This window comes from Aedes albopictus, chromosome 2, assembly GCF_035046485.1.
Source record: "Aedes albopictus strain Foshan chromosome 2, AalbF5, whole genome shotgun sequence".
Taxonomy (NCBI): Eukaryota; Metazoa; Arthropoda; class Insecta; order Diptera; family Culicidae; genus Aedes; species Aedes albopictus.
In genome coordinates this window covers 269,144,528-269,159,104 of record NC_085137.1, presented here as the reverse complement: position 1 = coordinate 269,159,104, position 14,577 = coordinate 269,144,528, and the positions used below count along the sequence as shown (strand labels likewise).

General features: G+C 41.1%; 1 protein-coding gene across 1 annotated transcript; it reads right to left on the bottom strand.

Moving 5' to 3' along the window:
• Nucleotides 1-1,444: 1,444 nt before the first annotated feature.
• On the bottom strand, nt 1,445-2,143 carry LOC134286535 (nucleoplasmin-like protein ANO39). Its single transcript, XM_062848160.1, has one exon. The coding sequence runs from the start codon at nt 2,141-2,143 to the stop codon at nt 1,445-1,447; it is 699 nt and encodes a 232-aa protein (XP_062704144.1).
• Between the last annotated feature and the right edge of the window lie 12,434 nt (nt 2,144-14,577).

Sequence of the window (14,577 nt, the reverse complement as noted above, 5' to 3'; positions counted from 1 at the left end):
CTGGGATACCTTCCTAATGTACCCTTTCGTCTCTTATTCTGCTAGTTTCCCATCGTAGGCAAGCTTCAGATCGGCATTTTTGGCTAGATGCCTTTCCAGACACTTGAGCCGCTGTAAGGCCATTGGCCGGCTGTCCGGAAGGCGAATATTATCGGAACGCCAGAGCAGTCCGGTTTGGTACCTATTGCCGGTGACCTGCGTGAGCGAGCTGAGCAACATCAAGGCCCTCTCGTCGTCTCTAGATACTGTGGCCGCAACTGGTATCATGATTCCCAGGCTATCCAGGCTGAAGTACTGCTTCACTGCCAGGTGCAGTTGTTCATCGTTCTGTAGGTTGCACGCACAAATGTGATAGATATGGCTCCCGCCGTTGCTCGATTCTTGCTTCGACCAACCTCCGAAGATCGTCCACCCCAGATGGGTCTTCACGGCGATGGGCTCGCCTTCCTTTCCCTCTCGGCACCGTCTTACCAACGAAACATTGGCATGCTTGACTCCTATTAGGATCCTTGGTTGGACACGATTATATGACTCCACTGGGATACTGCGCAGATGCTTATACTACTCCTGAAGTACCTCGACGTTCAAGCTTTGATATGATAGCTCAAGCGCTTCAACCGTCCGCACTCCGCTTAGCTCAAACCTTCTTCCCGCCGATCCGGAAATTCCTATGTCCACACATCTTGACTTCTCCTCGAAGCGGTGAGTTCCTCCAGTCCACTTCAAACACAACGGCTTTGCACCACCGATCAAATCCAAATCCTTGGCGATCTGCTCATCCAACAACGTCAGCTCGGATCCATCATAAAGAAAAGCGAGCACTCCACTTGCTTCGTCGGCCCAAACAACGTTACAGGGATGTACCGGAACAGTTCTAGGTCAGTTTCGACGCGGTGTGTGTTGATACTGCGTTCTTCATTTGCCTTGGCCGGGTTAGGGCTACCCGGGCTGCCTGTGACTTCACCTGGTGCAACGAGGCTCTTGTGCAAAAGCGAATTATGCTTGAATGCACACCCGTTGACTCCACACGGCTTGCTGTTGCAGTTATTGCGTGGCTCCTGCTCGTAGCTGTGGGACTTTCGAGGGTTTGCTACGATGCTAGCATCTTCCGCAATCGAGAAAATCCAATCGGAGAAGGTTGATAGGGTCACCTTCGCTAGTGTTTTGCTGTGCCTCGCCCAATCCAGTTTAATAGCGGAGGGAAGCTTGCAAACGAGTTCTTGCATCAGAGTCGCATCACGCATATACTCCTTCCGCCCACAAGCATCGATAGTCGAACACAAGTTCTGTACGGCAAGTGCATAGTCTACTAGCTTTTCGATCGAATCAGTTCTAATCGGTGGCGTAGCTAGCACTTTCTCGCGCAACGTACTGATGATCATGTGCGGTTGACCAAACTTAAGTTTCAGGACGCTAATCGCTTTCGATACCATCGACGGATGCATCAGAAAGCTCCGCACAGAGGCAAACAGTTTCGAAGGCGGATCATATTCTCCTCGTCCTTGTAGCCACACATTCTCGTCGTACTTTCGAATGTCGATATGAACATCGGCCTTTCTTCTGGGCTGCCGCTACACTTCGGGAGATCACATGGCACAATCTGACGTGCCACAATCTGGTCGCGGGAAAGCGTGGCACTAGCTCGGGAATGCTTCTCCCGATTTGACGTTCTGGAAGCCCTCACTTGTACCGGAGTTGAACGTTCCCTAGGAGAAAATCTTTCCTCATAGTGTTCATCACCTCGCTCGTGGTATGACTCGTCTGCTGAGCTAGAATCGTCTTCGCTATCGCCGCTTTCCGATTCGGTTTCGCCCGAGTTGTCACCTTCTTCGTCGGCCGCATACTCCGAACTTGATTCGGTATCTCCGGCGTCGTCGTCCTCGTCGTCGTCCATGTTGTCCTCCGTGTCATCGTCGCTATCGTGCTCATCGTCATCCACCGCTACTGATTCATTTTCGGCTTGACGCTGCTTCTGGAGCCAACCTTTCACCTTCATTAAAGGATCTGTTGTTCGGGCCCCTGGCACTGGACAGCTTTGTACCGCAGCAATTTCCTCCATCAGCTCGAACTTTTTCTTCATGAACTCCCGTCGTCGCTTCATCTCCTCAAGCATCAACGTTTCTTCGGCCAACACTTTCTGCATCTGCAACTTCAGTGATAGTGCCGATTTGCACGATGAATTAGACACTAAGACCTCGCTTTCGTCGAGACGTTCGCCAACTTGTCGATTTCAGCGGCCAACATAGCATCCACGTTCGCTGATATTTCGGGGGCAGAAGCTTTTGGTTTCTGTCGGCGATCCTTAGAGATTGAATCCTTCACCGATTTATTTGGTTTACCAGAATCCAATCTTAGAACTTTTCCTAATCGGCTTCGTCGGCTGCTCTGCATTGGTGGTTTTCTTTTTGGTCGTCTTCTGCTTATCCTGGTGTACTTTCGCGGTTTCGCATTTCAAGCAACTCCAGTCGCAATCCACAACGTCCTGGGAAACTCTTGCACAGCTGACATGGTACCGACAGCCACAAATTTTACACCGAACTAACTCACCATCTTCTACACCCGCGCACATAACACAGTGTTTTTTGGAAGCTCGAATCCGGGAAGATACTGGTGATTTATTGTCACCCGCGCGCGATCGGGAACCGACAGCCGTGTTTTTCTTAGCTTTAGGGTCGCATAGGGGGTCGATGGGGGGGTCTTTATTTGATTTTTCCTTTCGAGAGGGACGTGTCTTTTCGGGCTTTTTTTCACCTTCGGTACCTCTGCTGGTCGTAGGGGTATTTTGCTCGACCGGATTGGACATCTTCCACCTCCTCCGGTAAACGATATTAAAAGTTGTTACTTTAGCGGCGAAGATCAGATGTTTCCGAGATTTCAAATGTCTCTTTATTACGAGGTATTTTAATATCCTAAAATCAATACATGTTTTTGCACATAACTGTTGGGTTACAAATTCATTTGGACTTACGTTTAGTCGAACTTCGCCTTACTTTCTACCGCTCAGAGCCACCGTTACGACCGGAACAGAGTTACCAAATCTTCTAGAGTAATATTCCCCTTTAATTATCACAAATCAACCAATAATCTGTATATATTACCTTTAGTTTGATAAGTAGTAATTTAGTGAATTTAGGTTAAGTGCAAATCCAGAATTTAGTTTTATCAGATCTATAATAATAATTTTCAATTAGTAATTCGACTTTAAGTTCAATTGCATGTTTCATTACATTTGATATTATCACTAATAACTAAGAAAATGTACTTCAAATCTAATAAGTTTCGCACTTTGATTGTTATACAAATTAAACTGCACAACATCCAGCATGACTTTCATTTGCAGTCAGTATCTATCTATTCTATATCTACCTTATTGTTCATGAAATGTCACTGCTTGTTCATGTGCGCAGTAAATGGGGGCACAGTTGGCAGAATCTGGAAACGACACAACACAGTGGGGTTGTAACAACACCCATAATGGTCCCGGGACCGTGATCACCATCTTGGCTCCGCAAGATGAAATCAGGTAAGTAAAGTGTACACATTAAAATAATCAACCTCTCTAAGGTGATTGGTTTTTTTATAGACTTTGGCCAATCAAAACATGTTGGGCGATCCCCTCCCAACCGCTCCACAGGTGGAGGAAAGCGAAGACGATTTCGCTTACTCCTCGCCACTTCCCCCGATCCTGCCAGGGCTGGTATGGATCCCCGTGATAAATCAAGGTAAGTTGGATCTAATTGTCTGCATGTTAGCCTATCTTTACGACCGATCGGAGTCTTTCATCCGTCGGTCCGACTAATCTAGGACTAACTGCTAACGATTCTCATAACAACTAACACAATCGCCTAACAAACTCGGCTTCACCCCATTACCCCGAACGCCATTACCCCGAACGCCACTACCCCGAATGCCATTACCCCGAATAGGCCACTACCCCGAAAGCCATTACCCCGAATGGGTCATTACCCCGAAAGCCATTTCCCCGAAAGCCATCACCCCGAAAGCCACTACCCCGAAAGCCACTACCCCGAAAGGGCCATTACCCCAAATCGTTCAGGAGATCACCAAAAAAGTGGTGACCGATTAGAAGTTGATAAAGGTGGTTGAAGAGGTCTCCAGTTAGCCTAGTGGTTAAGGCTATGGATCACCAATCCGGAGACGGCGGGTTCGATTCCCGTTCCGGTCGGGGAAATTTTCTCGACTCCCTGGGCATAGTGTATCATTGTACTTGCCTCACAATATACAAATTCATGCAATGGCAGGCAAAGAAAGCCCTTCAATTAATAACTGTGGAAGTGCTCAAAGAACACTAAGTAGAAGCGAGGCAGGCCAAGTCCCAGTGGGGACGTAGAGCCATAAAAAGAAGAAGAAAGAAGAAGAAAGGTGGTTATAAGTTAGAAAAGGGTAATCAGTAACTAGTGTAGGTATGAATACTCTTCTCCATCCTATGTTCCTATGTTAACTCCTAAACTACCAAGGGTCCAAAAAAAGTCGGAAGTCCAACTTTGACAAGGCATTTCTCGGCCGTTTTTCAACCGATTTCAAAACTTTTTTTTTGCGATGGAACCGGACAGGTTTCAAGATCATCGTTCATTCAAAAAAATATAAAATAGATGCGACTACCCAAAGTTATTAAGCAAAAGGCACTTCCTAGTTTTTTTGAGAGCGCATTTTTTGCGCACATTGATCAATAAAACAAATTTTAAAGCGATGACATATGGTTTTTTCGACTCTAAATCATGCGTACAGCTGGAGTGAACATGTTTGTGCAAAATTAGTGATTTTATGGTACACTGATAATTTACCTTACTCAAAAAACTGCTAAAATACCCTATTTATCACATGAAATAAGCAATAAATCAAAATTCAAAGCGATGACATATAGTTTTTTTGGTCTTAAATTGTTCGTAGGATTGTACTCGACATTTTTGATGAACAATGAAAATGTTCTAATTACACTCTTATTTTGTTTTACGCGGAAAACTACGAAAATTCCATGCTTTTTACACAAAGTAGTCAACAAAACTAAATTTAAAACGATAACATGTAGTTTTTAGCCTTGAAATGTTCGTAGCAGTTTGGGGGACATACTTGAAGAATATTAGTGATGTTTTCATTACACTCAAATTTTGATTCACTCAAAAATTAACGAAAGTACCACATTTTTCAAGCAAAGTGCTTAACAAAAATATTGGCTTACAATGCAAAGTAGTTTTTTACCTTTAAATTATTCGTGAAAGCGTACTGGAAGTTCTTGATGAGTAACAGTGATGTTTTCATGACACACTTAATTTATTTTACTCGAAAAGCTACAAAAATACCATAATTTTCATACAAAACAGTCAATAAAACAAAATTTAAAGCCATAACATGTAGTTGTATGGCATTAAAATTTCCGTTACAATGAACTGGACCTGTTTTTGATAAAATGTTGATGTTTACATTACACTAATATTTTGTTTTATAAAAAATGTACGAAAATACCAGAAAAAAGCGAATAAGCCAAAATTTAAAGCAATGATATGTAGTTTTTTAACTATGAATTTATCGTAGTAGTTTAGTGGATTCATTTGAGCAACCTTAGTGATGTTTTTATTACACTCATATTTTATATCACTCAAAATAGGAAAATACCACATTTTGCACACAAAGTAGTCATCCAATAAAAATTGGAGTCAATGCATTATAGTTTTTTTTTGCCATGCAATTATTTGTAAAAAGTACTAGACTTGTTTGATAAACAATAGTGATCTTTCAATTACACTCGTTGTTTTCTAAATTTGTTTATAAAAAATAAAAAAACTCAAATAAAGAGAACTTACTATGCGCAGCATATAGTCACATGTTGATGTACCGTAAAAAATATATTTTTACACAGATAGTTATTTTTGATAGCTAAAAGCACTGAGATTTTCACTCAGGTGGGGCTCCACCCCATTACCCCGAACGCCATTACCCCGAACGCCACTACCCCGAATGCCATTACCCCGAAAAGGCCACTACCCCGAAAGCCATTACCCCGAATGGGTCATTACCCCGAAAGCCATTTCCCCGAAATCCATTACCCCGAAAGCCATTACCCCGAAAGCCACTACCCCGAAAGGGCCATTACCCCGAATCGTTCAGGAGATCACCAAAAAAGTGACCGGTCACCAAAAGGTGACCGATTAGAAGTTGATGAAGGTGGTTAGAAAAGGGTAATCAGTAGCTAGTGTAGGTATGAATACTCTTCTTCATCCTATGCCCCTATGTTAATTCTATTCTTAAACAGACGATTTATTTACCGATTTTTTTCCGTTTTCTTTTTGTAACGAGTAAAAAAAATATAAAAATAAAACACAAATCAAATAGCTCTTATTTACTTCGTTTTAGATAGCATGACAATGGGAGCACATTGTTTAAGATAGGTTCCGTTTCCCTTAGGTTTCCGTATGTTGTGCTTCATGCAAAAGTAAGGTTCGTGAAAACGAAAGAAGCAAACGCAATGAAATTAAGACGACAAGTAAAGACAAATTTTCCATATTTTAAACTAGCTATGGCTATAAAAACTACAAGTATTTCAAACTGACATTTTCCCTTCTTTTAAAAGCTGGTTGGCCTCAAGCACGATTGTGAACTGATGACAAACGATTGTGCTGGTTATCAAACTACACTTCCTCAAATATTTGCCTTCTTTTAAAAATAGGCTGTTCTTTTGAGTTTGCAGTTTCCAACCGTGTACTATTGCAGAGTTGTTTGGTAGCCAAACTGTTAATTTCTTTATAGAAATGTTTCCTTCTTTTCATCAGAAGCTGTTCTTTCGAGTATGAGTGTTACGTAGTTTATTTGCAGACGAATATCTAACTCCATAGCGGATTTGTACTTCTTTGAATAATAGGCTGTTCTTTCAAGTAAAATTTTTCAGAATTGACTTGCGGCCAAACTGGCAACTAGATTCTTTTGATTTTCTTTTGATTTTGATGATCAGTGTCCAGAACATCAAGCACTAAAATTGTTTTCTGAATATTTTTTTCAAGATTGTAGTACTGGACTGAATTTCAGATATTCAATTCAGTTCACTTAGCAAGGTAGATCCAGTATCGTTGGACCAAATTAACTATTATTTTTTTCTGGCGGCTAAACTGTAGCTTTTCTGTTAATGAAAGGCTGTTCTTCTAGCTGCACTTATATAGTTTACTGGGAGTGAAAGCTGCTTACTGTGTATGGGATTTGCCCTTCTTCAATTTATAGGCTGTTCTTTCTAGTTACGTCGTTACCGGGTTGATTGGCGACATATCTCTATTAATTCCATCTGGTGTTTTTCCTTCTTTTAAAGTTTGGCTGTTCTTTCGACCTATATTGTTACAGAGTTGTTTGGTAGCCATGTTGCCCTTTGCAGATTTATGTATAGGGGCCGTGCATAAACTATATGTAAGTAGGAGAGGGTCTATCCAAGTTCTAAGCTCTATACAAATTTACAAATTTTTGTATGAACAAATCGTGGACTTCGTGGCCGAGCGGTTAGCGGCATTAGTCGTTTAGGTATCTCGCATGCCTCGGAGTGTGCGGTCGAGGAAAACTTTTCGTCAAAACAGAAAATACTCCACTGGGTCACTGAGTGCTATACGTGTTGTCCATTGTCTAATGTTAGTAATGTACAGTCTGTGCGGCCTCTGGCCGAAGACGGTGTAATTGTCTTTTCAAATTCTACGATGAGGAGGGGGAGAGAACCGAGGTGACCAAAATTCGGTCTACGTAGTTTATGAATGGTCCCATAGGAGATTTGCTCTTCTTTAATTTATATGCTGTTCTTTCTAGTTATATCCTTGCAGACCTTATTGGCGGCCAACCTATCAATCACATTTTTTCACATTTAATTAATGTTTTTTTTTAAGTTACACTGTTATTCTATTTCTATTCCTCTGTTGCGCACAACAGCGCATTTTAAATTTAAACTTACATCGCAATATTAAATAGACACCCCTAAATAATACTATACTAGATGTACACTTCTATATACAATAACAGACGTAAAGTAGCATTGCTAAGGAGGAGATGTGTGAACTACGGAAACAACTATTTTCTGTAAATGTCCCACCGAATTTGTAAGTAATGTTTTTAATGTGAATTATGTTAAACCTAATAAATGTTTTTACACAGCTTTGTAGCTGATCATCGACAGATATGCTGTCTTTCATTCTGCTGGAAGAGTCGGTCGTCAGTCCCCTCCTGCAATCGCAACACCTCCTTAAAAGATTGTTTCTTTTTCTAACTATAAAATGTTCTTTCCGGGCCTATTTTGCAATTTGTATTATTTGATCTCGCCTAATGATCATTAGACTTATTAGTGATACTTTGGCCAAATGCCTTTTCGGCCTAATGAGCCAATATCGATAGCCAGTATTTGAAGGACCTTTGCTGACAGCTCTATCTCATACAAGATCATCTCTAATACGTATAATTCCATTATTTTGTTTTAAGGTTATTCTTTACAATGATATCTTCTGGTATTAAAGCTGTCAGTAGTGTTATTATAAAATACCCATCATCAGAATAACCCATCTAAAAATATCCTTTCGGGGTAATGGCGTTCGGGGTAGTGGTCCATTCGGGGTAGTGGCCCATTCGGGGTAGAGGCGTTCGGGGTAACGGCCCATTCGGGGTAACGGCTTTCGGGGTAATGGCCTATTCGGGGTAATGGCTTTCGGGGTAGTGGCGTTTGGGGTAATGGCGTTCGGGGTAGTGGCATTCGGGGTAATGGGGTAGAACCCTCAGGTGGAGTACTGACTCAATTTGTTATTTATAATTCCATAAAATTTTTCATGTTTTGATACAATAAATTAACCTAACATGTTTCATACGGCTTTTCCCATCATGCTGATACTCTTTGCGTTGCAATCTGTAATATTTTTTGGGATTTAATCCCAAAATTTAATTTAATTTAATAATTTAATTAATGGGATGTTTGTCAGAGCACTATCCAAGTTTCCCTTAAATGAAAATGTGATTCTCGCTCATATAAAAAAAAATGATCACACAAAACAATTAAAACTGTCTAATCTTTACATTGCAATTATAACTGAGATACCAGTACTTGTTTTAAAATTATTAAATCAGGCAAATACATGGAATAATATATTAGAGATATCTGCTGAAAAACTATCAAAGCTACCCCGTTTCACGGTATTGCATCAGAAACTCTTCTATATACATTTGTTTTTCAGGAATTTCCCAAAAGGTGCATTTATATTTTATGATATCTTTCAAAGATTCTTTCAAAATATTTTGTCGTGAATTCTTTTCGAAAGTCTTTCAAAAATATTCCAGAGATTCCTTCAGAGATATTCAAAAACATCAAGGATTCATGCGGAATTTATCTAGGGGTTCTATTTCTCGAGGAATTCTTTTAGAAAACTTTTGAAATGTTTCCGTGTATTATTCCTTTGGGTTTTCATGAGAAATTCCTCTAGCGATTGCTTGATAAATTTCTCCAAGGACTCATTTAGAATATTATCATATTTTTTCAGGAATCTCTTATTTTTTCCTGGAGCATTTTTGAAGTTTTTTTTTTCTGGCTTTCTCCAGTTTTCTCAAGTTTCAATCCTAGTTCCCATGCAAAGTGTTTTACTTTTATTTGCTCCTATTGATAGTTCCTTCCGTGGTTTTTTCGATATTTTTAGAGATTTCCGATAATTACTTCTGGAATTTCTGCTAAAGAGTTTTCCGATATTTCTTCGCTGGTTTTTTATCCGAAGTTTCTCCCGGGATTTCTCTTAGAGATTTTCAGAGTCTTTCATGAATTTTCTAAATATTTCCTACCAGAGCTTTCCGAGATTTCCCAGTTCTTCTCAGGATTTCTTCCGAAGTTTCTCTCGCGTTCCTCATTGCATAATTTCTCGCAAAAATCACGTGGATTCGTTCCGACATGTCTCCGGTTATTTACAACAATGGTTATCTCAGGCAGGAGGTTTTCCGAGAAACACTTCTAGAAGAGTACAGTATTGGACGCATTGACCGATTTTCATACAAAATGCTTAAGTTTGGAGCTCTGTATTTCAGCTTCTAGAGCACAAACTCCGAGAGTAATCTCAGGTGAAACTTAAAAAAAAAACTCTCGCAAGAACCTTTCCCGGGTGTAACTTCTGTAGAAATCCGGGGAGAAGCTCCAGAAAAAAATCATTGAAATTTCTTAAAACTTCGGGAGAAATCCCAGAAGCAATTCCTTCAGAAAACTCGTGAAAAGCTCCTTCAAAATCCGGGAGGAGCCTCAGTTGAAAATAGTTTGAATTAGTTTCTGTTAAAACCTTAGAAATCCCGGAAAAATCTCATGGAGAAGTACCAAGAGGAATACCGGAAGAAATCGCGGAAAACCTTCAAGAGAAATTCCAAGAGAAACTCTAAGGGAAATTCTACACACTCAAAACAGATTTGCGGGCTCGGCAAAAACGCGCACAGCCGTCTGCTCAGTAAAACTATCAGCTGATATCCCAGCAAAAAGTGACATTTGTTAGCTGACTCTCAGTAAAACGATTGCCGAAGCTCAGCAATGAACTGTCAAAATTGCTGAGATCTCAGCAAAATTGTTGTTTGCTGATTACTCGGCTGTGCAAATCTCGGCAAAAGAATGCAAAAATGCTGATATCCCGGCAATCTGAATTAAGTGTGTACGACAACATCTGATGTATATTCCCGGAAAAAAGAGAATAAATTCCACGAAAATTTGTTTGGGCAGAACGCAGGAGGAAAAATCCTACGAGAGACTCTGAGAGCAAATACGGGAAAACCTCTGGAAGAAAATCTATAGGATTCTCATAAAAACCTTCAGGAGACAATATTTGGATTTCAGAAATCCTGCAATATTCTCCAGGAATTTTTCTGGAAAGAACTGTTTGAATCTAGGGTAAAAACGTCGATAGGAATATGAAAGAATCTCTGAGAGGAATTTTTAAAGGAATCCCAAGAAACAGGAATGGAAGAAGGCTGAAAACCTCTCTAATAAAGACACATAACCTAATCTTTGCTTTGGAAACCAGTTAAGTTCGTAACTTTTTTTCATTTTCACGGGATTTCCGTTTATTTTTTGGTGATTGCTACTGCATGTTCAGGAGACGCAAATGGACTCAACAAATAAAAAAAAAAAACGCTGGTGAATTTTCGGTTTGCCTTGTGTTTTTTTTTTTTTTCAGGTAGTAGACAACCTGAAACTGGTACAAAAAAGTGAGTAATTGAAATCTGCATGTTGATGATTAATCTGGGCTTGTTAGGGGAATATCTGTAAATAAAAAGAAAATCGGGTTAAGTACGGTTCCTTTGAATTCCACTAAGAATTTGCATCCTTTGACAGATACGTATTTCGACCTCAACTGTAAGGTCGTCTTGTAACTCGTTAGCTCAGGGATTTGGGGATTCTCATGGTCGTGCTTATAGGATGGCTTGAACCCTCAGTTTCCTCACTCGTTTGGGGACACTTCACTAACAGGAACTACGGTATAATATTCTCACAAATAGAGCACAGTATCAAACAGTGATGAACGGTCATACAAACACAGACAATAAAGGGGGGGGACAACTCGACTATACAAATGGTTTCCGACGGATCATGGGAACAGCGAGGCTTGAAGACTCCGTTATGAGTCCGGAACAAGGCGGAAAACCCAAAATGGTGAAAAAGACATTACCAGGGCTGCGTTCTGAATGAATTAGCTAACATTGAGGCAATTTACATAGTACAATAATTTATTCTATGGTGACGTCACATAATAGGGCTACTTGCATGATCCGGATATTCATTGGTGGATGTTTGGTGGTTGTTCGACTTCATCGGCGGCCATAGCCGATGTTATTCACGGAAAGTGGCGGGGCGCAGGCAGATAGCGATGGCGGCAGATACCAGCGGGAACTATGAATGGCAATGGCGGCTCCTACAGGCAGGCCGGTGAACCAAAATAGTCGTTGGTGGAATGGGTCATCACCTCGCGCCGGGACGCAGTTTCGGGGCACGAAACACCGTTTTTCCGATCGATGACGGGAACGTTCGCCCGGGAGAGTGGTTCCCGGGGATCTTCTGTCGGTAGTAGAACAAAAGCACAGAGAAAAAGGCCCAATTGATGGACCTAACCACACTTATTAGCACCTTATGACGTCACTATGCAAAGCCCTATAAATTGCCGTGCTATAACAATAAACTTAAGAATTTACCTTTTTCTATGGTTTCTTCACACACTTTAACTTTTTGTTGTGCTTGGTTCGTTTTTAGCTTTTAGCATAATAGTAACTGTAGGAAATAACTAATTACTTTTAAGTTCATTCTAACAATTTTTGTCACTAACCGTACTAATATTTGCATGATTTTAACCAAATAACATTTGCACTAATCGTTACTACCAATTATTTCGACCTAAGACAAAAGAAACAACACTGAATAATAAAACTTTCACCATATACAAAAATTAACAATTAACATACTAACTCTACAATCTACACACGCGCGCACTACAACTCTGTTTGAATATCACGATCGGAAAAGAAACTCCGAGAGGAAGCTCTGAGCTTTTTATAGACGAGTCAAACATACATTTTACATTTTCCATACAAATAACATAAAGTTACATTGTATGCACCTTTAATGCCGGAAATATGAACAAGCACCCTATTTTTGCTGGCTCCATCTGTGAGTGAACAACGATTGACCCAGTTATGTTTTGGCCTGACAGCTCAAACTGTTATACGAGTAGGTTGTCACCTAAACAGTGTGGAACATGAAAGAGGAGAAACGCTCTGACACTCATCAAGCCGCTGAGTGCAGCCATTGCTCCCTGATAGTGTTAGTGGGAGAAACATCTGCAAAGGGCGTGTTATTATGGCAGGAATATTTTGGGATAATAAACGGGAAAAGGAATTTAAGGAAAATTTGATGGAAAATTGGTCTTGTGGTGGAGCTACAAGTAGAATTTGGAACCGACGGTTACAATACCCCATCGACCCTCCTAAAAAAATGAAAGAAATTTCATTTTTTTTTCAATTTGATAACCTAATTTATGTTTTCGCACTTTATTTATGCTTTGATTAAGCCCTTTTGAAAAACTCTTTTACCTTCATCGCTCACGCGATGGAGAAAAGACACTCATTTGGTAGCTCAATACAATGATAGAAACTGTCAAATCGTCAACTTGCTAATGTTTACGTTCGACCTCCGACGACGATCCGCGGAATCGCGACGAAAGTTTTCTCGGTTTCCCGGCGGCTAACGGAACAAAATTGTGTCCGGCGGTGTGAAGTTCCCGAACTGTGCACGGATCATCGATTCGCCTGCATTTTTCGGTTGTCTTCCACTGGTCTGTTGGGGAATCGGCCTGGGAGAACTTCACCCTGCTGAGGCAATTATGCCGTTTACCAGGTAAGAGAAATTATTTGTAAACAAAAGTGTCGACTAATAGTAATACTTTTCTTTTTCTTTTAAATAGGATTTTCAACATAGCGCGTTTATTGATGCCCGCGTCCGGACAACGGAATGGTAAGTAGTTAATCAATTAAATCGACTGAATTGAAGAAAAATCAATCAGTTTCTGTTTTCAGAATGAAAATGTGAATCGACCGCGAAGGTTCCTGCGAGTGGGATGACCGGTTCGCCAGTTGAAAACTGGTCCCGCTCGAGGAAGTTATGGACCGCAGAAACAACAGCGCCATCTCGGAGGGAGATTGGGCTGCGTCCGCTATCAATGGGAGGACCATTGTGTACATTCCGGATGAATGAACACCGGAGCAGAATTCATTGAGACTATTATTAAATTTCGCTTTTTTTTTTTAATTTTAGATCCGTAGGAGCCGAACATATCCGAATCCCACTATTGTTGGCTACGTTTCCTTAGGGTTTTACAGAAGGGACATGATGCCGTATCCACGTTATGGAAACCGCAATTTTGGCAGTATTTATGCCTCGGCCTGTCGCAGAATCGAGCGTGATGGCCGTCTAAGCGACAGTTGAAGCAACAACCGTCCTTCGGGGGTTTGTAGTGAGTCAGCAGGATTTTCATACCTGTGGAGACATCGGAATCTGCCTCGGCGGAATCTGAATCGTGCTGTGACGCGTTAAGTGATCGATTTACAATTTTAGAGTTCGTTTTCGAGTGTATTTCGTTTACCTGCGACGGTTTTCCGCGAGATTTTGAATCGTTCGACGCGATTTGTGATTGGTGTTTGAACCAATACGTAGCATCTAATTTTCGACCGAATTTCTTCAAATCGACGAGATTATCGATGTCCGCCGAGACCGCGTGACCTTTATAGTCGCTCCGCAAGTTCCGGAACACGATTTCGAACTTCTTACTCTCTGTCAACGGCTTTGTCAGCGAGTTGAACAGTTTCTGAAGTTCAAGGAAAAACTCCTGGAAACTTTCGCGAGGACCTTGCTTTCGAGAAATCGCGCGCGTCTCAAACGTGTGGTCATGATCAGGGCTGAGGAATTCGCGTTTCAGTTCCTGGACCAATTCACGCCATGACGAAAAGTCTTCATTTTCAATACACGACATGTACCACGCTCGCGCCGAACCGGTGAAGAGGTGTATTGCCGATCGGAACAGTTCTTTTTGGGACATCCTC

What these genes read in the sequence shown, in the direction of transcription:
- LOC134286535 (XM_062848160.1), bottom strand. Translation starts at nt 2,143, where the DNA reads ATGCAGAAAGTGTTGGCCGAAGAAACGTTGATGCTTGAGGAGATGAAG.